This window comes from Palaemon carinicauda, chromosome 44, assembly GCF_036898095.1.
Source record: "Palaemon carinicauda isolate YSFRI2023 chromosome 44, ASM3689809v2, whole genome shotgun sequence".
NCBI classification, from domain to species: Eukaryota; Metazoa; Arthropoda; class Malacostraca; order Decapoda; family Palaemonidae; genus Palaemon; species Palaemon carinicauda.
The window spans coordinates 31,874,627-31,897,847 of NC_090768.1; the positions used below are offsets into that span (position 1 = coordinate 31,874,627).

A 23,221-nucleotide genomic window follows, 5' to 3' on the forward strand; every position below is an offset into this window, starting at 1 on the left:
AGAATCATGAATAATATTGTATCTAACCCATTCCTGAATTTTGCGATAGAGGGGTAAAAATGGGTAATTTTCACTTTTTTTACTTTTCTCGACTGAAATACGTATCTGGTTGCCAGACATAGAAACAATTTTTGCGTCACATTGAGTTGGTATAGAATTTGAGCTCCATACATAGTATAATCAGAATCATGAATAATATTGTATCTAACCCATTCCAGAATTTTGCGATAGAGGGGTAAAAATGGGTAATTTTCACGTTTTTTACTTTTCTCGACTGAAATACGTATCTGGTTGCCAGAAATAGAAAAAAATTTTTGCGTCACATTGAGTTGGTATAGAATTTGAGCCCCATACATAGTATAATCAGAATCATGAATAATATTGTATCTAACCCATTCCAGAATTTTGCGATAGAGGGGTAAAAATGGGTAATTTTCACTTTTTTGACTTTTCTCGACTGATATACATATCTGGTTGCCGGACATAGAAACAATTTTTGCGTCACATTGAGTTGGTATAGAATTTGAGCCCCATACATAGTATAATCAGAATCATGAATAATATTGTATCTAACCCATTTCAGAATTTTGCGATAGAGGGGTAAAAATGGGTAATTTTCACTTTTTTGACTTTTCTCGACTGATATACATATCTGGTTGCCGGACATAGAAACAATTTTTGCGTCACATTGAGTTGGTATAGAATTTGAGCCCCATACACAGTATAATCAGAATCATGAATAATATTGTATCTAACCCATTTCAGAATTTTGCGATAGAGGGGTAAAAATGGGTAATTTTCACTTTTTTGACTTTTCTCGACTGATATACATATCTGGTTGCCAGACATAGAAACAATTTTTGCGCCACATTGAGTTGGTATAGAATTTGAGCCCCATACATAGTATAATCAGAATCATGAATAATATTGTATCTAACCCATTCCAGAATTTTGCGATAGAGGGGTAAAAATGGGTAATTTTCACTTTTTTTACTTTGCTCGACTGAAATACGTATCTGGTTGCCAGACATAGAAACAATTTTTGCGTCACATTGAGTTGGTATAGAATTTGAGCCCCATACATAGTATAATCAGAATCATGAATAATATTGTATCTAACCCATTTCAGAATTTTGCGATAGAGGGGTAAAAATGGGTAATTTTCACTTTTTTGACTTTTCTCGACTGATATACATATCTGGTTGCCAGACATAGAAACAATTTTTGCGCCACATTGAGTTGGTATAGAATTTGAGCCCCATACATAGTATAATCAGAATCATGAATAATATTGTATCTAACCCATTCCAGAATTTTGCGATAGAGGGGTAAAAATGGGTAATTTTCACTTTTTTTACTTTGCTCGACTGAAATACGTATCTGGTTGCCAGACATAGAAACAATTTTTGCGCCACATTGAGTTGGTATAGAATTTGAGCCCCATACATAGTATAATCAGAATCATGAATAATATTGTATCTAACCCATTTCAGAATTTTGCGATAGAGGGGTAAAAATGGGTAATTTTCACTTTTTTGACTTTTCTCGACTGATATACATATCTGGTTGCCGGACATAGAAACAATTTTTGCGTCACATTGAGTTGGTATAGAATTTGAGCCCCATACATAGTATAATCAGAATCATGAATAATATTGTATCTAACCCATTTCAGAATTTTGCGATAGAGGGGTAAAAATGGGTAATTTTCACTTTTTTGACTTTTCTCGACTGATATACATATCTGGTTGCCAGACATAGAAACAATTTTTGCGCCACATTGAGTTGGTATAGAATTTGAGCCCCATACATAGTATAATCAGAATCATGAATAATATTGTATCTAACCCATTCCAGAATTTTGCATTAGAGGAGTAAAAATTGGTAAATTTCACTTTTTTGACATTTCTCGACTGATATACATATCTGGTTGCCAGACATAGAAACAATTTTTGCGCCACATTGAGTTGGTATAGAATTTGAGCCCCATACATAGAATAATCAGAATCATGAATAATATTGTATCTAACCCATTCCAGGCTTTAATTGGGAGACTCTGAATGGATATCTACAAAGATGTTGGAATATTTTTAAAGGTACAGCTAGTGTGACTGATGCTACAAAGAAAACCATTGTCCATTTGTGTGCCAGCCATTTTATGAACAAGGTTAAGAAATTCTGTCTTCTCAACTACAAAAGAAATATAAAGTTTGGAATGTACATGATAAGTTTACTGATGAACGCTAGAACTATGTCCGAAGCTGAACAGATCCTGCACGATATATGTGTCTCTTTGAAAAATCCTACGCTGAATGCTGTGACAAAACAAAGTGTTGAGAGACTGATGGTGAAAATTAACAATTTCGATACCTCAGTAGCAGATGCAGAGACAAGTGTACAGACAGAAGGAACACCAGGCGATGAGAAGATTGTGAAGTCCGGGTCTTATACTGAAGAAGATTATTTACTGCTTGGAGACAAATCACCTTTCAAAACATGGGCAAATCAAATTGCAGCAAACACTGATACTGATTCCTCTGATAAAGAAGCAAATCCTTTCTTCAGTTTGAAGTATATGGAGCATATCCTGAAGTTTTATTTACCACTGTTTCCCCTTTGGTCTGCTTTGCTGCTTGGAGACTTGACAACCTTCAATCCATTATACAAGATGCACAAAAACTCGCTCATTTTGGCAAAGACAACTGCTCTCTCAGAAAACAGATTTAGAATTATCAAAAACCTTCATTTGGATGACAGAACTCAATCAAGAATAGATGTATTCTCACATATGCTGTATGAGGCAACTACTTCGGCCCAGATTATTGCAGCCCGTGACTGCCTCAAAGCCCCATCTTTGATTGGGAAGCATCAGAAGAATACATATAAAAAGAAAACCCAGCTACTGCAGGAAAGATGGGCAAAGAGAAAACCTCAGCCAGCAAATTTAAAGAGGACAAAAGGCATTTTTCAGTCGCCACCAAATGACAAATTTTCTCTGCCTGCAACTGAGAAGAAACAAGACTCTCATCGTGGAAAGATTTGTACACCTGTGGGTGACCACTCGGACACAAACAGCATCCAGTCTTGTGGAATGCTAAATAAGGGTAACACCTGCTGGTTTAATGCTACCATACAAGCATTACATGCCAGTAACATCTCAACCAGGATGCTTGAAAGCACTACAAAACAGAGTCCTGTTGAAGTCGAGTCATGTGGTAAACGGAGGCAAGCAATAGACAAAGAAAAGAACAGCATACTGGACATATTAATGTTTCTCAAATGTGAGAGAGAGTGTAAAGACCAGGTACCATCTCAACTAGTTGAACAGGCATTGAAGTGTGTAGTTGATGCAAATCCAGATGCTTTCACAATTGAACAACAGCAAGACGTTCACGAGTTTTATACCTCCATTGTACAGTTCATGGGCGAAAAAAAAGATCGAGAAGTTTTGATAAGAGAAACTAGAGTTTGCAAGAAAAATGGATGTAATTTAGAAGGATTAGAACATGACTTACTACTTGCATTTCCTGATAAGTCCAGCAAAGTCAGAGGAAGAATCACCTTATTTCAGCTAATGAGCCAAAGTCAAAACTTCGGTAGTGGAAAGACAGTCGAGTGCAATCAGTGTGAAGAAGATGCTAGCCAGTCATATAAAATAGTGCAACTTCCAAACACAGTCATCATTCTTTTGAAACGATTTCGCTTTGAAAATGGAAGATCATCAAAGGTTATGGACAAAATTGAAATTGACCAAGTTCTGAATTTGAGCCAATTCTGTGATACAAATATTTCAAGTAACATGTCCTACCACCTCAAAAGTGTTGTTTGTCATCATGGGGCTTCCTTAGCAACAGGACATTACACAACCTTTGTGTTGGACAAAACCAAACAGCATTTCATTGAATATGATGATTTAAATGTCAGTACCAGACCTTTGAATGACAGTAGACTTGCAAGTGGTTCTTATGTCTTCATGTATGACAGAGTGCCTGCCAAGATTCCAGCTATTATTAGGCCAATGTTGAAGTGCCTGTCTTATACTGGTGGCCTGCAACAAGCTTCAACTGAAAATTTTGGTCAAGCTCGTTCGATGTCTTTGAAGAAACAAATGTTGAAATCGATAGCATCTGGCCATATTGACAACCATACTTTGGAAGCACTGGAATCAGGACTTGGGACTATTTCTTGTTCATATAGATCCTGTATTGAACTAATAGAAGCAGTTGATACTTTTTTATTTAAACAAGATGAGAATAGTGTCTCAGTTGGAATAGAATGCTTTGAGAGTGTTTGCGAGAAGATATGGAAGTGTAGAAATTGTCAACGCAGAAAGCATAAGTCGTCGCAGTTGCTGATTTTAGAAGTGGATAGGCTGACTGTTTCCACCTGTGTGGATGCTTTGCAAAAAGTTGGTCCCTCTGATTTCCCACAACGATGCAATTGTCAGAGCGATAATTTCCAAGTTTTTGTTTCAGCTCTGCCAAAAACATTATTGGTGCATGTCAAAGACTGCACCTCTCTCATGACTGGCGATTTCTATGTTCCAGAAATCTCAACCTTGAACATCCAGTCATCTGTCATATGTGCTCTACCTCTTCTTGGAGGAACATATACCGCAGTGTCTGCCCTTGCGTTTGACAGTGGAGGAGCTTGCAGTTTGTTAAAAAAAGTTGGTGGAAGGTTAGAGAAACAAAGTGACTCAAGTACTGGGAATGCTGTATCTCTACAGAGTTGCTCGGAGGTGTTATTGTTTTATGACAAGCAGCCTTCTACAGTCGTGTATGTCTTGCCAAGTTATTGCAGTCTGGACTTTTCACAGTTGGAATCCTTGTCACTGGGTTCTTTAGATGAGGTCACCTTGCAAAGAAGGAAGTTTAAACAAACTGTCATTCAAAACATGGTTATTGACCAGCGGATGATAAATTCACTCACTAAACCACAGAACTGGCTCACATCAAAGGAGATAAATGCATATATGCATCTCTTGTGCAATCTTTCCATTGGGAAGATCCATTCTGTGGACTCTGGATGGTTCAGTCAAAAGCTTCTGTCAGGAAATTTCACCAAAATTGTTGTTTATGGAAGTGAAAGTAGGCATTTATCATGGGCCCGTTTTGATTTTGTTTTGATACCTATCAACGAGGATGAGAATAGACACTGGACAATGTGTGTGGTTGACATGAAGAACAAAATTGTATATTATTCCAATTCTTTAACAACAGAAAACAGGGATCTTGTATTCCAGTTATTCAGGTATCTAGCATATGAGGTCCTCGTACACGAAGGTGAGATAATAAAGTTCAGTGACTGGAGATGCTGTTTTTTCAGTTCCAACAAGGCTTTCCAAAAGCAGAATGATGGTAGTAGCTGTGGTGTATTTGTCTGCGCTACTGCCAAAGCCATTGTTTTGAGGAAGAAACTACCAGTCCACCCTGAATTTGCAACATTGTACAGGTATAAAATGGCTGTTGAATTAATGAAAGGGTGCATTGAGGAGGAGTAGAAGAGTTTTGATCTGTTGCCTACCATCCAGGAGTAGACCATGCTGGACACCACGGCTAACAGCTAACGTCAGATGCCACTGCCACCAGGTCATGCAAGATGTCGCTGCCACTAGGTCATGCAAGATGCCACTGCCACCAGGTCAGGCTGGAAGCCACTGCCACCAGGTCAGGCTGGAACCCACTGCAACCATATCACTCCAGATGCTGCTGCCACTAGATCACTCCAGATGCTGCTGCCACTAGATCACTCCAGATGCTGCTGCCACCAGATCATCCCAGATGCTGCTGCCATCAGGTCATGCCAGAAGCCACTGCCACCAGATTACCCCAGATGCTGCTGCCACTAGATCACCCCAGATGCTGCTGCCACCAGGTCATGACTGATGCCGCTGTTACCAGGTCATGACTGATGCCGCTGTTACCAGGTCATGACTGATGCCGCTGTCACCAGGTCATGACTGATGCCGCTGTCACCAGGTCACCCCAGATACTGCTGCTACCAGATCACCCCATAATACCGATTGAAGTATTATTATAATGAAAAAAAATCATCTTGACTCAAAGGTATTTACATGTGAACAGTCAAGTCATATATTGTTAAGTTAAATATAAATTCAAATGTCCAATAATATTTTTGTGGTTCAAAAAAGCACCTTTAAGTATACAGATGGCCTTTTGATTGAAATTTATAGTCAATGTAATTTTTGCCAGATGCCGCTGCCACCAGGTCATGCAAGATGCCACTGCCAAGAGGGCACGCCACATGCCGCTGACACCAGATCACCTCAGATGCTGCTGCTACCAGATCACCCCATAATATTTATTGAAGTATTATACTGAAAAAAAAAATAATCTTGACTCAAAAGGTATTTACATGTGAACAGTCAAGTCATATATTGTTAAGTTAAATATAAATTCAAATGTCCAATAATATTTTTGTGGTTCAAAAAAGCACCTTTAAGTATACAGATGGCCTTTTGATTGAAATTTATAGTCAATGTAATTTTTGCCAGATGCCGCTGCCACCAGGTCATGCAAGATGCCACTGCCAAGAGGGCACGCCACATGCCGCTGACACCAGATCACCCCACGTGCTGCTGCTACCAGATCACCCCATAATAAATAATCCTGCGAGATGTCAACAAAGAGATGGAGCTGGGGGAGAGTGACTGCTCCCCGCACTCTAGTTTTGGGGTGTTTGAATGTGCGTGGATGTAGTACGATAGAGAATAAAAGATGTGAGATTGGAAGTATGTTTAGGAATAGAAGGATGGATGTATTGGTCTTGAGTGAGACGAAGATAAAAGGAAAGGGTGAAGTGATGTTTGGTGAAATGTCTGGTAGAGTGTCTGGGATTGAAAGGGGAAGAGCGAGAGAGGTTGTGGCTTTATTGCTGAGTGAATGGATGACAGGTAAAGTAGTGGAATGGAAGGAGATATCATTTAGTTTAATGTGGGTAAGGGTTAGGTTGGGTAGGGAATGTTGGCCGTTTGTCAGTGCGTATAGGCCAGGTAGTGAGAAAAGTGAAGAAGAGCAGAATGAGTTCGGGAATGAATTAACTAGGTGTGTAGAAGGACTGGGTAGAAGGAATTATGTAGTTGTCATGGGTGACTTAAATGCTTGAGTGGGCGCTGGAGAGGTATAAGGTGTCATTGGGAAGTATGGCGTACCAGGTGAAAATGAGAGTGGTGAGAGACTGGTAGATATGTGTGTTGAACAAGAGATGGTAATAAATGCTAGCTTTTTCAAAAAGAAAGATAAAAACAAGTATACATGGGTAAGAGTGGCAAATGGAAGAGTAGTAGAAAGGGCATTAATGGATTGTGTTGCTAACTAAAAGAATGTCTGGAAGATTGAAAGACGTGCACGTGTTTAGGGGTATGGCTAACGGTATGTCTGATCATTTTTTGGTGAAAGGAAAATTAGTTGTAGCAAAAGAATGGGGGAATAGAGTAGGTGGATGTAAAAGGGAGCTAGTGAGGGTTGAAGAGCTAATAAAACCGGGGGTAAAAAGTAAATATCAGGAAAGGTTGAAAATGGCATATGACGAAGTGAGAGTAAGAGAAACTGGTAATTTAGAGGAGTGGAAGTTAATAAAAGAAAATTTTGTTGGGATTGCAAGTGATGTATGTGGCAAGAAGGTTGTTGGAGGCAGCATGAGGAAGGGCAATGAATGGTGGAATGAAGGAGTGAAGGTAAAAGTGGAAGAGAAAAAGAGGGCTTTTGAAGAATGGCTGCAAAGTAATAGTATAGAGAAGTATGAAAAATATAGAGAAAAAATGTGGAAGTAAAGCTCAAGGTACGCGAGGCAAAGAGGGCAGCTGACCTGAGGTGGGGTCAGGGATTGGGTCAGTCATATGAAGAGAATAAGAAAAAGTTGTTTTGGAAAGAAGTGAAGAAAGTAAGGAAGGCTGGCTCAAGAATTGAAGAGACAGTGAAAGATGGAAATGGAAGGTTGTTAAAATGAGAGGAGGCAAGGAAAAGGTGGCCGGAATATTTTGAAAGTTTACTGAATGTTGAGGATAATAGGGAGGCATATATAATTGCTGTTGCAGGTGTTGAGGTCCCGGTGATGGGAGATGAGAATGAGAGAGAGAGATTACAATAGAGGAAGTGAGGAGAGCACTAGATGAAACGAGAGTAGGAAAAGCATCTGGTATGGATGGTGTGAGAGCTGAGATGTTGAAGGAAGGGGGTGTGACTGTACTTGAATGGTTGGTGAGATTGTTTAATATGTGTTTTGTGTTGTCAATGGTACCAGTAGATTGGGTTTGTGCATGTATTGTACCACTATATAAGGGTAAGGGAGATGTGCATGAGTGTTGTAATTCAAGAGGTATTAGTTTGTTGAGTGTAGTTGGAAAAGTGTATGGTAGAGTAATGATTAATAGGATTAAAGATAAAACAGAGAATGCAATCTTAAAAGTACAGGGTGGTTTTAGAAGAGGTAGGGGTTGTATGAATCAGATTTTATCAGTTAGGCAGATATGCGAGAAATATTTAGCAAAAGGTAAGGAGGTGTATGTTGCATTTATGGATCCGGAGAAAGCATATGATAGAGTTGATAGGGAAGCAATGTTGAATATGATGAGGTTATATGGAGTTGGTGGAAGGTTGTTGCAAGCAGTGAAAAGTTTCTACAAAGGTAGTAAAGCATGTGTTAGAATAGGAAATGAAGTGAGTGATTGGTTTCCGGTGAGAGTGGGGCTGAGACAGGGATGTGTGATGTCGCCGTGGTTGTTTAACTTGTATGTTGATGGAGTGGTGAGAGAGGTGAATGCTCGAGTGCTTGGACGAGGATTAAAACTGGTAGGCGAGAATGATCATGAATGGGAGGTAAATCGTTGTTGTTTGCGGATGATACTGTACTGGTTGCAGATGCGGAAGAGAAGCTTGGGCGATTAGTGACAGAATTTGGAAGGGTGTGTGAGAGAAGGAAGTTGAGAGTTAATGTGGGTAAGAGTAAGGTTATGAGATGTACGAGAAGGGAGGGTGGTGCAAGGTTGAATGTCATGTTGAATGGAGAGTTACTTCAGGAGGTGGATCAGTTCAAGTACTTGGGGTCTGTTGTTGCAGCCAATGGTGGAGTGGAAGCAGATGTACGTCAGGGAGTGAATGAAGGATGCAAAGTGTTGGGGGCAGTTAAGGGAGTAGTAGAAAATAGAGGGTTGGGCATGAATGTAAAGAGAGTTCTATATGAGAAAGTGATTGTACCAACTGTGATGTATGGATCGGAGTTGTGGGGAATGAAAGTGATGGAGACAGAAATTGAATGTGTTTGAGATGAAGTGTCTAAGGAGTATGGCTGGTGTATCTCGAGTAGATAGGGTTAGAAACAAAGTGGTGAGAGTGAGAACGGGTGTAAGAAATGAGTTAGCAGCTAGAGTGGATATGAATCTGTTGAGGTGGTTTGGCGATGTTGAGAGAATGGAAAATGGCTGTCTGCTAAAGAAGGTGATGAATGCAAGAGTTGATGGGAGAAGTACAAGGGGAAGACCAAGGTTTGGGTGGATGGATGGAGTGAAGGAAGCTCTTGGTGATAGGAGGATAGATGTGAGAGAGGCAAGAGAGCATGCTAGAAATAGGAATGAATGGCGAGCAATTGTGACGCAGTTCCAGTAGGCCCTGCTGCTTCCTCCGGTGCCTTAGATGACCGCGGAGGTAGCAGCAGTAGGGGATTCAGCATTATGAAGCTTCATCTGTGGTGGACAACGGGGGAGGGTGGGAGGGTGGGCTGTGGCACCCTAGCAGTACCAGCTGAACTCGGTTGGGTTCCTTGTCAGGCTGGGAGGAACGTAGAGAGTAGAGGTCCCCTTTTTGTTTTGTTTCATTTGTTGATGTCGGCAACCCCCCAAAATTGGGGGAGGTGCCTTGGTATATTTATGTTGTATTATTATACTGAAAAAAAAATAATCTTGACTCGGAGGTATTTACATGTGAACAGTCAAGTCATGTATTGTGAAGTTAAATATAAATTCAAATGTCCAATAATATTTTGTGGTTCAAAAAAGCACCTTTAAGTATAAAGATGGCCTTTTGATTGAAATTTATAGTCAAGTTGATTTTTGCCAGATGCCGCTGCCACCAGGTCATGACTGATGCCGCTGTCACCAGGTCACCCCAGATACTGCTGCTACCAGATCACCCCATAATATTTATTGAAGTATTATACTGAAAAAAAAAAATCATCCTGACTCAAAGGTATTTACATGTGAACAGTCAAGTCATGTATTGTAAAGTTAAATAAAAATTCAAATGTCCAATAATATTTTGTGGTTCAAAAAAGCACCTTTAAGTATAAAGATGGCCTTTTGATTGAAATTTATAGTCAAGGTGATTTTTGCCAGATGCCGCTGCCACCAGGTCATGCAAGATGCCACTGCCAAGAGGGCACGCCACATGCCGCTGACACCAGATCACCTCAGATGCTGCTGCTACCAGATCACCCCATAATATTTATTGAAGTATTATACTGAAAAAAAAAATCATCTTGACTCAATGGTATTTACATGTGAACAGTCAAGTCATGTATTGTTAGGTTAAATATAAATTCAAATGTCCAATAATATTTTTGTGGTTAAAAAAAAAAAAAACACCTTTAAGTATAAAGATGGCCTTTTGATTGAAATTTATAGTCAATGTAATTTTTGCTATAATTAAAGTACTATAATAAAAAATTATCTTGAGTTAAAATGATTTCCAAGCAAACATATGAGTCATACTGTATATTAATAGGTTAAATGTAAACTCAAATTGCCAATAACATTTCTGTCTGGCAACCAGAGATGTATTTTTTTCGAGAAAAGTAAAAAAAGTGAAAATTACCCATTTTTATCCCCCAATCTGCAGAATTCTGAAATGGGTTAGATACAATATTATACAAGATTCTCATTATACTATGTATGTGGTTCAAGTTCTATACAAGCTCAATGAGTCTTCAAAATTATTTTTATGTCTGGCCACCAGATGTAGTTTAGTTGGGAAAAGTAAAAAATGTGAAAATTACTCATTTCTACCCCTTAGTCTGCAGAATTTTGAAATGGGTTATCTACAATATTATACAAGATTTGGTTTAAACTATGTATGTGGATCAAATTATATACCAAGTCAATGCTGCGCAAAAATCATTTCTATGTCTGGCAACCAGATATGTATTTTTTTCAAGAAAAGTAAAAAATAACTTGAAAACTACCCATATTTACCCCTCAATCTGCAGAATTCTGAAATGGGTTAGATACAATATTATACATAATTTTTATTATACTACGTATGTGGTTTAATTTTTATACCATCCCAATATGTCGAAAATATTATTTCTACGTCTGACAGAGATTATTATTTTTTCAATAAAAGTAAAAAACATGAAAATTACTTATTTTTATCCCCCATTTTATGTATCTAGGAGTAATCATCAATAAAACTCTATTACCTACCAGCGAATTAACCTATTTCAGAGAGAAAACAAAAATTCGCCTCTCAGCAATAAAATGAACGGACTCCCTTAAATAAGGAGTATCAAACAGCCTCCTAAGGCTGTTCTACATTTAACAATTCAATCCCACATCGACTATGCAGCACCTACAGTCACCTCAGTGAGTGAAACTCAAAAAGCTTCCTTAGAAGTGGTAAGAAACAATGTCATGAGACTCATCAGAAGCTCTCAAATATGGCGAAGACTGCTTCTAAAGAGATGAAACTAAACAAATTTTCATTTCGGCTAGGATAGATATCAGAAATTGCAGCATTATATTCAAGTCATTCAAAGCAGACAGAGACTTCTGAACAACAACCTCAATTGACACCTTATCCTTGGCAGAGGAGATTGATCCTCCAAGGACACACGCAAAGAGACTGCTGGATACACTTAGAGGAATGCAAATGCAAAATGAAGCCTATAAGAAATAAAAGCACAATGGCTACATCACTTCGGCCCCGTGGTCACCAAATCCCTTCCAGTACAACTTTACCATCCTCCCAGCAGCAAGCAAAGCTCTCTGCACGCCAGAACAACTTACAGCAGCAGCCGAAAATGCAATCGGCAACACCTACGCCTTGAACATCTGCTATACTGATGGATCACTGGATTATGATATCCTTGCAACAGCAGCAGCAGCAACAATCATTTCTCCATCAGGCTACAGAGAAAACTGGAGGCTTTCCAACCACGCCTCCACCCTGCAAACTGAGCTAGTGGCGATTGCCAAAAGCCCTAGAACACTCGGCCAGTCTACCTGGATGAAATACAACAATCCACACGGATTCAAGAGGAGCCATTCGGGCTCTCAGCAAAAAAGAACCCACTGAAAATGTCTACCTAATCACAGCAATTCAGTACTGTATCTAGCATTAGGTCACCAAAGCAACAATAGGCTGATCATCCTGAATTGAATTTCAACACACTGGAATCATTGGAAATGACGAGGCCGATTACCTAGCCAAGTCTGCAATAATGTGCTAGACAATCAATATCACTTCAACATCACTGAAAACCATCAAGAATCAAAGGATAGCCTTTTACAACATGCAAAAGACAAGTGAAGTAAGGCTAGCCTTTCTTGATGGCTCCAGATTGGCCAAATGGTACATCAAAGCAACTAACCTAATCCCGTATCCTATTACAAGAAATATTCCCCGCTAAGTTGCAGTCATTATTTGCAGACTGCAACTAGGATATCTATGCAACTGGCAAATCATCATCGATATCGACAAGGCCACAGCAGCACAACAGACCGGAAAGACAACAACTGTCGGCAACTGACAGATGAACCTCTGCAACACTACCTATTGCATTGTCCAGAAACAAGCCTACTAAGACAGAACTTCAACTCTAATATTCCTGTAACTGCGACAGCAATCGTAAAACACATTATCCCTTTAAAGTCCACCCTAGGTTTTATGGGAAACTTTAAAAAATCCTTTTAGTAGGTTATTATATTGGTAAATATCAAGACCTTTTTACTCCTATGTATTTTCAAAAAAGTTTCAAAATTAGTGAAATAATTGCATGCAATAAAATATCCCATATAGGTAACTTGGGCAAGTTTAGGCGGACCATGCTCATCTCATATGGGATCGTTTGGGCCATAACGGTAAACTTTTTCATGTTTATACTAAAGTTGATTTGCCCACAAATCATATGATTATTATTGATGAATCACTTTTTTTTGTTCCAATGTATAACAGAAACACAGAGATGGCTTTACAATTTAATTAATATAAGAAATACAATATACAATACAAAACAAAAAGAGTAAAAAAATACACAAAATATAATAAAACTTACTCATAATTATAAAAATTGAAACATACAGTACACACTTACTTACAAACCTTATGAAAGGAAGCAAAGCAATTCCTACTTTTAGTGAGGCATAGGGCCACCTTGCATTCCTCGTACATCCAGCACAAATCTAGCCACGCTGGAGCGGCAGAACAACTTGTACCCCCACTTGTCAGGCTTCTTGGCTACATGCTGGTGAAGGTTACCGGCCCTTGTGCCCTTGTAGGTGACGATCACTTCAATGGAGTGGATAGGGGTCTCGGGAAATTCAGGAACTCTTTTGACCTCGGTGAAGGGGACTCTCACCTTGAAGAATCAATCTTGGGAGGCTGTGGTTGCTGCCTGGTCATTGTCGTTGAAGTGAAGGGAAGATCAAATTGACTTGAAGCGGTTCCTGGACATGAAGTCTGCAACTTGAGGACTCCTGGTCTTCACGGCCCAGAAGTCGACTATGCTAGGGAGGGAAACCAGGCCCATGTACATGATGAGGCAAAGGAAAACCATAAGATCCTCTTCTGATATGTGGAAGTTGCTACTTACATCCTTCTGTCTTGAATACAGGTTGGATTGGAACACAATGTGTTCCCACAATTCAGCTGTGAAGAACTGGGAGAAATATTCATAAGGTTCCCTCAAAAAGTCCGGCTGTGGATGAATGAAGTTTGGCAGGGACTAGATATCAATGTCGTCCTTTTTCCATTCATCAGCACGAGACCTCTTATGCTCAACCTCAGCTTCCTCTTCCACAGGCATCTCCTGAGGGACAACATTGACCTTGCGAGCTGAAACAAGAATAAAGTAACATTAGTGAAACAGTAAATGAATCATGTGTGCTTGTGTTTGTGCATGCATGTGTGCTTGTGTGTGCATGCATGTGTGCTTGTGTGTGCATGCATGTGTGCTTGTGTGTGCATGCATGTGTGCTTGTGTGTGTGCATGTGGGTCTGCATGTGTGTGTGCATTGTGTGTGTGCATTGTGTGTGTGCATTGTGTGTGCTTGCGTGTGCATGTGTGAGTGCATTAATGTGTGCTTGTGTGAGAGCATGTGTGTGCATGTGTATGTCAGTGAGAATGCAAGTAAACAAATAAGTTTTAAAAATACCCATTGTTTACACACCATTTAAAGAGCAACAAAATTTAAAGAACCCTTATAACAACAAGACTTTTAAAAACAATTTTTAAAACAGATATATCTCTCTCTCTCTCTCTCTCTCTCTCTCTCTCTCTCTCTCTCTCTCTCCCTCTCTCTCTCATACTAACCTCCAGAGATAGAAGGGTCAAAGGCATCCTCCTGAGTAAGGCCTGCGTCAGGAACATCGGTAGGGTCGTCGTCATCACTGTTAACGTCCAAAGGGCCCTCGTCCACATCACTTCCTTCAGCATCGTCAGGGGCTACCCATGGTGTACAATCCTGAATCTCCAATGCAGCATTGCGATGCCCATAAAACATATGGCTGTGAAACTGCAAAAACATAAAAAAAACAATTCTAAATTCATGTAATGGAAAAAATGTAACTTTGCCTAACAAAAACCTATCATTCAATCCCTTGTAAGTTAATAATTTACATGCACATGAACCTAACATCTCTAAATCATCACTATCATTTTTAGTAAAAATATTCAAAAATTTCTAAACCAAGCACTAAAATAAATTTGTTAGGTGTCGTATTCTATTGGCTGGTTTAACCGTTACGGTCCAAAAGGTTCCACGTGGGATGAGCGTGGTCTCTCTAAACTCGACCTAAGTATCCCGCATGTGATCAATACTTTTTTCATTAGTCACTACGACACTTCAGTAACACTAAAGCACTGCAAATCCACATCAAAAGGTAGGCTTCACTATCTCACAGTCACTGTGTACTTACCATGATTACGAAGGTTGGGGGAGTGGGCAAATCTTTGGAGGTAGCTGCGATATGTCTTGACGCTTTTCCAACCAGAGGATGCCTGAGGTGTCTTTCGAACGCCCAACAGTTTTGATGAGAGGGGCAGGCAGCTTTTGATTGGCTGATTCAAAGAGCAGAGGAGTGTAGCTATGAGTTGCCAAAGAGTAAATTTCATTCAAGCATGAACTTGTTCACCTTGAATACCACAAAGTAGGTGTTTTAAAGATCCCGCTCAGGATATTTGGACGTTGAAGTGTTATAGCCTATGTTGATAAATTCTCGGTCTTTTTCCACAGCTAACCTCCAACCCATAACGTAATACTAGCACCAGTATGAAACCTAAGTAACCCAACTTTGAAGTTACCCGTTTTTATCCATCAATCTGCAGAATTCTGAAATGGGTTAGATACAATATTATTCATGATTCTGATTATACTATGTATGGGGCTCAAATTCTATACCAACTCAATGTGACGCAAAAATTGTTTCTATGTCTAGCAACCAGATATGTATTGAAGTCGAGAAAAGTAAAAAAAGTGAAAATTACTCATTTTTACTCCTCTATCGCAAAATTCTGAAATGGGTTAGATACAATATTATTCATGATTCTGATTATACTATGTATGGGGCTCAAATTCTATACCAACTCAATGTGGCGCAAAAATTGTTTCTATGTCTGGCAACCAGATATGTACTGTATATCAGTCGAGAAATGTCAAAAAAGTGAAATTTACCAATTTTTACTCCTCTAATGCAAAATTCTGGAATGGGTTAGATACAATATTATTCATGATTCTGATTATACTATGTATGGGGCTCAAATTCTATACCAACTCAATGTGGCGCAAAAATTGTTTCTATGTCTGGCAACCAGATATGTATATCAGTCGAGAAATGTCAAAAAAGTGAAATTTACCAATTTTTACTCCTCTAATGCAAAATTCTGGAATGGGTTAGATACAATATTATTCATGATTCTGATTATACTATGTATGGGGCTCAAATTCTATACCAACTCAATGTGGCGCAAAAATTGTTTCTATGTCTGGCAACCAGATATGTATATCAGTCGAGAAATGTCAAAAAAGTGAAAATTACCCATTTTTACCCCTCTATCGCAAAATTCTGGAATGGGTTAGATACAATATTATTCATGATTCTGATTATACTATGTATGGGGCTCAAATTCTATACCAACTCAATGTGGCGCAAAAATTGTTTCTATGTCTGGCAACCAGATATGTATATCAGTCGAGAAATGTCAAAAAAGTGAAATTTACCAATTTTTACTCCTCTAATGCAAAATTCTGAAATGGGTTAGATACAATATTATTCATGATTCTGATTATACTATGTATGGGGCTCAAATTCTATACCAACTCAATGTGGCGCAAAAATTGTTTCTATGTCTGGCAACCAGATATGTATATCAGTCGAGAAATGTCAAAAAAGTGAAATTTACCAATTTTTACTCCTCTAATGCAAAATTCTGAAATGGGTTAGATACAATATTATTCATGATTCTGATTATACTATGTATGGGGCTCAAATTCTATACCAACTCAATGTGGCGCAAAAATTGTTTCTATGTCTGGCAACCAGATATGTATATCAGTCGAGAAATGTCAAAAAAGTGAAATTTACCAATTTTTACTCCTCTAATGCAAAATTCTGAAATGGGTTAGATACAATATTATTCATGATTCTGATTATACTATGTATGGGGCTCAAATTCTATACCAACTCAATGTGGCGCAAAAATTGTTTCTATGTCTGGCAACCAGATATGTATATCAGTCGAGAAATGTCAAAAAAGTGAAATTTACCAATTTTTACTCCTCTAATGCAAAATTCTGGAATGGGTTAGATACAATATTATTCATGATTCTGATTATACTATGTATGGGGCTCAAATTCTATACCAACTCAATGTGGCGCAAAAATTGTTTCTATGTCTGGCAACCAGATATGTATATCAGTCGAGAAATGTCAAAAAAGTGAAATTTACCAATTTTTACTCCTCTAATGCAAAATTCTGAAATGGGTTAGATACAATATTATTCATGATTCTGATTATACTATGTATGGGGCTCAAATTCTATACCAACTCAATGTGGCGCAAAAATTGTTTCTATGTCTGGCAACCAGATATGTATATCAGTCGAGAAATGTCAAAAAAAGTGAAATTTACCAATTTTTACTCCTCTAATGCAAAATTCTGGAATGGGTTAGATACAATATTATTCATGATTCTGATTATACTATGTATGGGGCTCAAATTCTATACCAACTCAATGTGGCGCAAAAATTGTTTCTATGTCTGGCAACCAGATATGTATAACAGTCGAGAAATGTCAAAAAAGTGAAATTTACCAATTTTTACTCCTCTAATGCAAAATTCTGAAATGGGTTAGATACAATATTATTCATGATTCTGATTATACTATGTATGGGGCTCAAATTCTATACCAACTCAATGTGGCGCAAAAATTGTTTCTATGTCTGGCAACCAGATATGTATATCAGTCGAGAAATGTCAAAAAAGTGAAATTTACCAATTTTTACTCCTCTAATGCAAAATTCTGAAATGGGTTAGATACAATATTATTCATGATTCTGATTATACTATGTATGGGGCTCAAATTCTATACCAACTCAATGTGGCGCAAAAATTGTTTCTATGTCTGGCAACCAGATATGTATATCAGTCGAGAAATGTCAAAAAAGTGAAATTTACCAATTTTTACTCCTCTAATGCAAAATTCTGGAATGGGTTAGATACAATATTATTCATGATTCTGATTATACTATGTATGGGGCTCAAATTCTATACCAACTCAATGTGGCGCAAAAATTGTTTCTATGTCTGGCAACCAGATATGTATATCAGTCGAGAAATGTCAAAAAAGTGAAATTTACCAATTTTTACTCCTCTAATGCAAAATTCTGGAATGGGTTAGATACAATATTATTCATGATTCTGATTATACTATGTATGGGGCTCAAATTCTATACCAACTCAATGTGGCGCAAAAATTGTTTCTATGTCTGGCAACCAGATATGTATATCAGTCGAGAAATGTCAAAAAAGTGAAATTTACCAATTTTTACTCCTCTAATGCAAAATTCTGGAATGGGTTAGATACAATATTATTCATGATTCTGATTATACTATGTATGGGGCTCAAATTCTATACCAACTCAATGTGGCGCAAAAATTGTTTCTATGTCTGGCAACCAGATATGTATATCAGTCGAGAAATGTCAAAAAAGTGAAATTTACCAATTTTTACTCCTCTAATGCAAAATTCTGAAATGGGTTAGATACAATATTATTCATGATTCTGATTATACTATGTATGGGGCTCAAATTCTATACCAACTCAATGTGGCGCAAAAATTGTTTCTATGTCTGGCAACCAGATATGTATATCAGTCGAGAAATGTCAAAAAAGTGAAATTTACCAATTTTTACTCCTCTAATGCAAAATTCTGGAATGGGTTAGATACAATATTATTCATGATTCTGATTATACTATGTATGGGGCTCAAATTCTATACCAACTCAATGTGGCGCAAAAATTGTTTCTATGTCTGGCAACCAGATATGTATATCAGTCGAGAAATGTCAAAAAAGTGAAATTTACCCATTTTTACTCCTCTAATGCAAAATTCTGGAATGGGTTAGATACAATATTATTCATGATTCTGATTATACTATGTATGGGGCTCAAATTCTATACCAACTCAATGTGGCGCAAAAATTGTTTCTATGTCTGGCAACCAGATATGTATATCAGTCGAGAAATGTCAAAAAAGTGAAATTTACCAATTTTTACTCCTCTAATGCAAAATTCTGGAATGGGTTAGATACAATATTATTCATGATTCTGATTATACTATGTATGGGGCTCAAATTCTATACCAACTCAATGTGGCGCAAAAATTGTTTCTATGTCTGGCAACCAGATATGTATAACAGTCGAGAAATGTCAAAAAAGTGAAATTTACCAATTTTTACTCCTCTAATGCAAAATTCTGAAATGGGTTAGATACAATATTATTCATGATTCTGATTATACTATGTATGGGGCTCAAATTCTATACCAACTCAATGTGGCGCAAAAATTGTTTCTATGTCTGGCAACCAGATATGTATATCAGTCGAGAAATGTCAAAAAAGTGAAATTTACCAATTTTTACTCTAATGCAAAATTCTGAAATGGGTTAGATACAATATTATTCATGATTCTGATTATACTATGTATGGGGCTCAAATTCTATACCAACTCAATGTGGCGCAAAAATTGTTTCTATGTCTGGCAACCAGATATGTATATCAGTCGAGAAATGTCAAAAAAGTGAAATTTACCAATTTTTACTCCTCTAATGCAAAATTCTGGAATGGGTTAGATACAATATTATTCATGATTCTGATTATACTATGTATGGGGCTCAAATTCTATACCAACTCAATGTGGCGCAAAAATTGTTTCTATGTCTGGCAACCAGATATGTATATCAGTCGAGAAATGTCAAAAAAGTGAAATTTACCAATTTTTACTCCTCTAATGCAAAATTCTGAAATGGGTTAGATACAATTTTATTCATGATTCTGATTATACTATGTATGGGGCTCAAATTCTATACCAACTCAATGTGACGCAAAAATTGTTTCTATGTCTGGCAACCAGATATGTATTGAAGTCGAGAAAAGTCAAAAAAGTGAAAATTAACCATTTTTACCCCTCTATCGCAAAATTCTGGAATGGGTTAGATACAATATTATTCATGATTCTGATTATACTATGTATGGGGCTCAAATTCTATACCAACTCAATGTGGCGCAAAAATTGTTTCTATGTCTGGCAACCAGATATGTATTGAAGTCGAGAAAAGTAAAAAAAGTGAAAATTACCCATTTTTACCCCTCTATCGCAAAATTCTGGAATGGGTTAGATACAATATTATTCATGATTCTGATTATACTATGTATGGGGCTCAAATTCTATACCAACTCAATGTGGCGCAAAAATTGTTTCTATGTCTGGCAACCAGATATGTATATCAGTCGAGAAATGTCAAAAAAGTGAAATTTACCAATTTTTACTCCTCTAATGCAAAATTCTGAAATGGGTTAGATACAATATTATTCATGATTCTGATTATACTATGTATGGGGCTCAAATTCTATACCAACTCAATGTGGCGCAAAAATTGTTTCCATGTCTGGCAACCAGATATGTATTGAAGTCGAGAAAAGTAAAAAAAGTGAAAATTACCCATTTTTACCCCTCTATCGCAAAATTCTGAAATGGGTTAGATACAATATTATACAATATTTTACTTCAATATTCTCTATTCTTGGGTAGTGCCATAGCCTCTGTACCATGGTCCTCCACTACCTTGGAGTAGAGTTCTCTTGATTGAAGGTACACTCGGGCACACTAACTTAATCTCTTACTCCTGTTTTGTTTATATAGGCGATATTTATCTTAATGTTTCTGTTCTCAAAATATTCTATTTTTCCTTGCTCCCTATCCTCACTGGGGTATTTTCAATATTGGAGCACCTAGGCTCTTAGCATCCTGCATTTCCAAGTAGGGGTGTAGCTTTGCAAGTAATAATAATAATAATAATAATAATAATAATAATAATAATAATATGTAGGAATGAGAATTTTTTTTTTTCAATGTCTGTGCAGTCATTCAAACCCACGGGTCCAGTCACGGACTGATACAGTGATAGGTCTATTATGATTATCAGTAATAAGGGCCTATCGATACAGGTCGGGACCATTATATATGAGTGGTCAGCTCCCCCAAACGTGCATAAAAAAGGGATACTAACTAATTTCACTCCTTCTTACCAAACCTACAAGCCATGCCCCTTAAACAGCCCTATTCTTCGTCAACCGTCACTATACATACAGGTGGCCTCTATCATACATCCACCCACACGTCTACTACTGTAATAGTGATATATTCAATAGATAAGTGAACATTGAAACACTATACAAACCTTCTTTATGTATTTTCGTGTACAAATACCTCCAGATAAACAAATCCGAAAGCATCGTCTGCAACTACCTGGCCTTACTAGTCGATAAACATTTCTTATGTTCAGGTACTATCTTCGGATAGAAAGATTGTACCGACCACCACCTAAGGTTCCCTGCTTAACCTAACGTAGGAGCCATATCCTAACCATCCTAATTACTGGGGGAAGGGGCAGCGCCACCATGGGACAACAACCCCCACCCCTTAAACTGCCATACCCTGTGTTTCTTCTGGCAAGGTAACACTAATTCATATTTCTTAAATTGTAAAACTGGCATTCTCCCATAAATTGAATGAAATAGTTTATGGGTATGCCAGCCAACTACATTCACCCCCAATGGCCTATAAAAAGTTTAGGAACTATTATATAGGCTACTATAGTCTTTATCTCATTTTTATAATCACATATTTATTTTCCTTTATTGCATTCTCTCATTTACCCCTATCATAGAGTTAGAGTTTAGCCAAAGCGGCCATTATTTTCCAGATGGCCAGTATGCCCCTGATGGTGTATATCTATATTTAACTTCCTATGTAGAAGACATTTCCATTTTTCATTTAAGGTATTACAACTTATACTGGAAAAAAAAAAACAGTAAATCACACCTACGAGTCTTAATTTCTAACTAATATAAAGTACTCTTTAAAGGTTTAAATTAAACCAACCTGCCACTGGATTTTAAAAATTTACTACCTAGTACAATAAATAAAATTATGTATCCTGCCAATACTGCTATGTATTTAACTTGTACAGCATTTAAATAAATTTGGCTTACCATTTTAATACCTTCATCTTGAACCACAAGAACAATAGATAGATAGATAGATAGATATCTCCTTTAGCCTCATCCTGGAGAATTGCTGACAAATCATAAAGATTACGAAATCAGGCAGTTGAAATTGTGGAGCTTCAGAAGTTCAAACTTGCAGCGAATGTTTTGACGTTGAACAGATTGGCATGATTCTTTCTTCATTGTTTACTTTCCTCTTAGTAAGGGTAGAAGAAACTTTTTTAAGCAGCTCTTCTAGGAGAAAGACACTCCAAAATCAAACCATTGTTCTCTAGTCTTGGATAGTGCCATAGCCTCTGTACCATGGTCTTCCACTGCCTTGGCCAGGGCACCAGCCACCCGTTGAGATACTACCGCTAGAGATATTGGCTCCTTTGACTGGCAAGACAGTACTACATTGGATCCTTCTCTATGGTTATGGTTTATTTTCCTGTTGTTTACGCATACACCGAATAGTCTGGCCCACTCTTTACATATTCTCCTCTCCTCATACACCTGACAATACTGAGATTACCAAACAACTCACCTTTACCCAAGGGGTTAACTACTGCACTGTAATTGTTCGGTGGTCACTTTAATCTTGGTGAGCGTAGAAGAGACTCTTTAGCTACGGTAAGCAACTAGAAGGACACTCCAAAATTAAACCATTGTTCTCTAGTCTTGGGTAGTCCCATAGCCTCTGTACCATGGTCTTCCACTGTCTTTGGGTAGGGAAAATATAATGCAGATTCTTCTTAAAAAAAAAAAAAAGCAGAGCAGATAACCAGCCGGGCAAGTTGCAATCATCTTTATTAATAATTTTTTTTTTTATCAAAACTTTACAAAGATAAAAGGAAAATACTGGAGCAATTGTTAAATTCCTCCGCTTGCATTCCATTTCATTTATTTTTCTCGGACTGCTATCCAAAGCTAATGTTGACATGTTCCGATATTATGCAGTTATCAACTACTATTCAATTATGTTCACTTGTATTTTTCATTTTATTTAACATGACTTGGAGAAACTCTTTATGACAGAGAAAGGCTAAAATGGTTAGTTATCTATAAAAAAAATACTCAATTATAAATTGGATTTTATTTTTAATATAGGCTAATTACTTTAAAAAAATCAGACAAACATTGCTACTAAATAACAGACCTCGCCTTACATAGGAGAAATTCTGGAAACAATCGTGAAACAAAATAACAAAAAACTTGCTAC

The 23,221-nt window shown here is 37.6% G+C and overlaps 2 protein-coding genes across 3 annotated transcripts; one reads left to right on the plus strand and one right to left on the minus strand.

Annotated features, from left to right (window-relative positions):
• Positions 1-1,334: 1,334 nt before the first annotated feature.
• On the plus strand, positions 1,335-11,372 carry LOC137634368 (uncharacterized). The gene is made up of 5 exons (XM_068366765.1): positions 1,335-1,338; positions 2,040-6,068; positions 6,216-6,370; positions 6,518-10,205; positions 10,352-11,372. The coding sequence occupies exons 1-2, from the start codon at positions 1,335-1,337 to the stop codon at positions 5,501-5,503; spliced, it is 3,468 nt and encodes a 1,155-aa protein (XP_068222866.1). The 3' UTR covers positions 5,504-6,068; positions 6,216-6,370; positions 6,518-10,205; positions 10,352-11,372.
• Positions 11,373-13,198: 1,826 nt separating this feature from the next.
• On the minus strand, positions 13,199-21,328 carry LOC137634111 (protein virilizer homolog). 2 transcript variants are annotated; one of them, XM_068366333.1, is made up of 4 exons: positions 21,192-21,328; positions 15,150-15,562; positions 14,545-14,746; positions 13,199-14,066 (listed from the first exon to the last, which is right to left on the minus strand). In XM_068366333.1, the coding sequence occupies exons 2-4, from the start codon at positions 15,150-15,152 to the stop codon at positions 13,957-13,959; spliced, it is 315 nt and encodes a 104-aa protein (XP_068222434.1). In that variant the 5' UTR covers positions 15,153-15,562; positions 21,192-21,328; the 3' UTR covers positions 13,199-13,956. The 2 variants fall into 2 exon arrangements, with proteins under 2 accessions (XP_068222434.1, XP_068222435.1); XM_068366334.1 differs by lacking the exon at positions 21,192-21,328 and adding an exon at positions 21,040-21,063.
• Between the last annotated feature and the right edge of the window lie 1,893 nt (positions 21,329-23,221).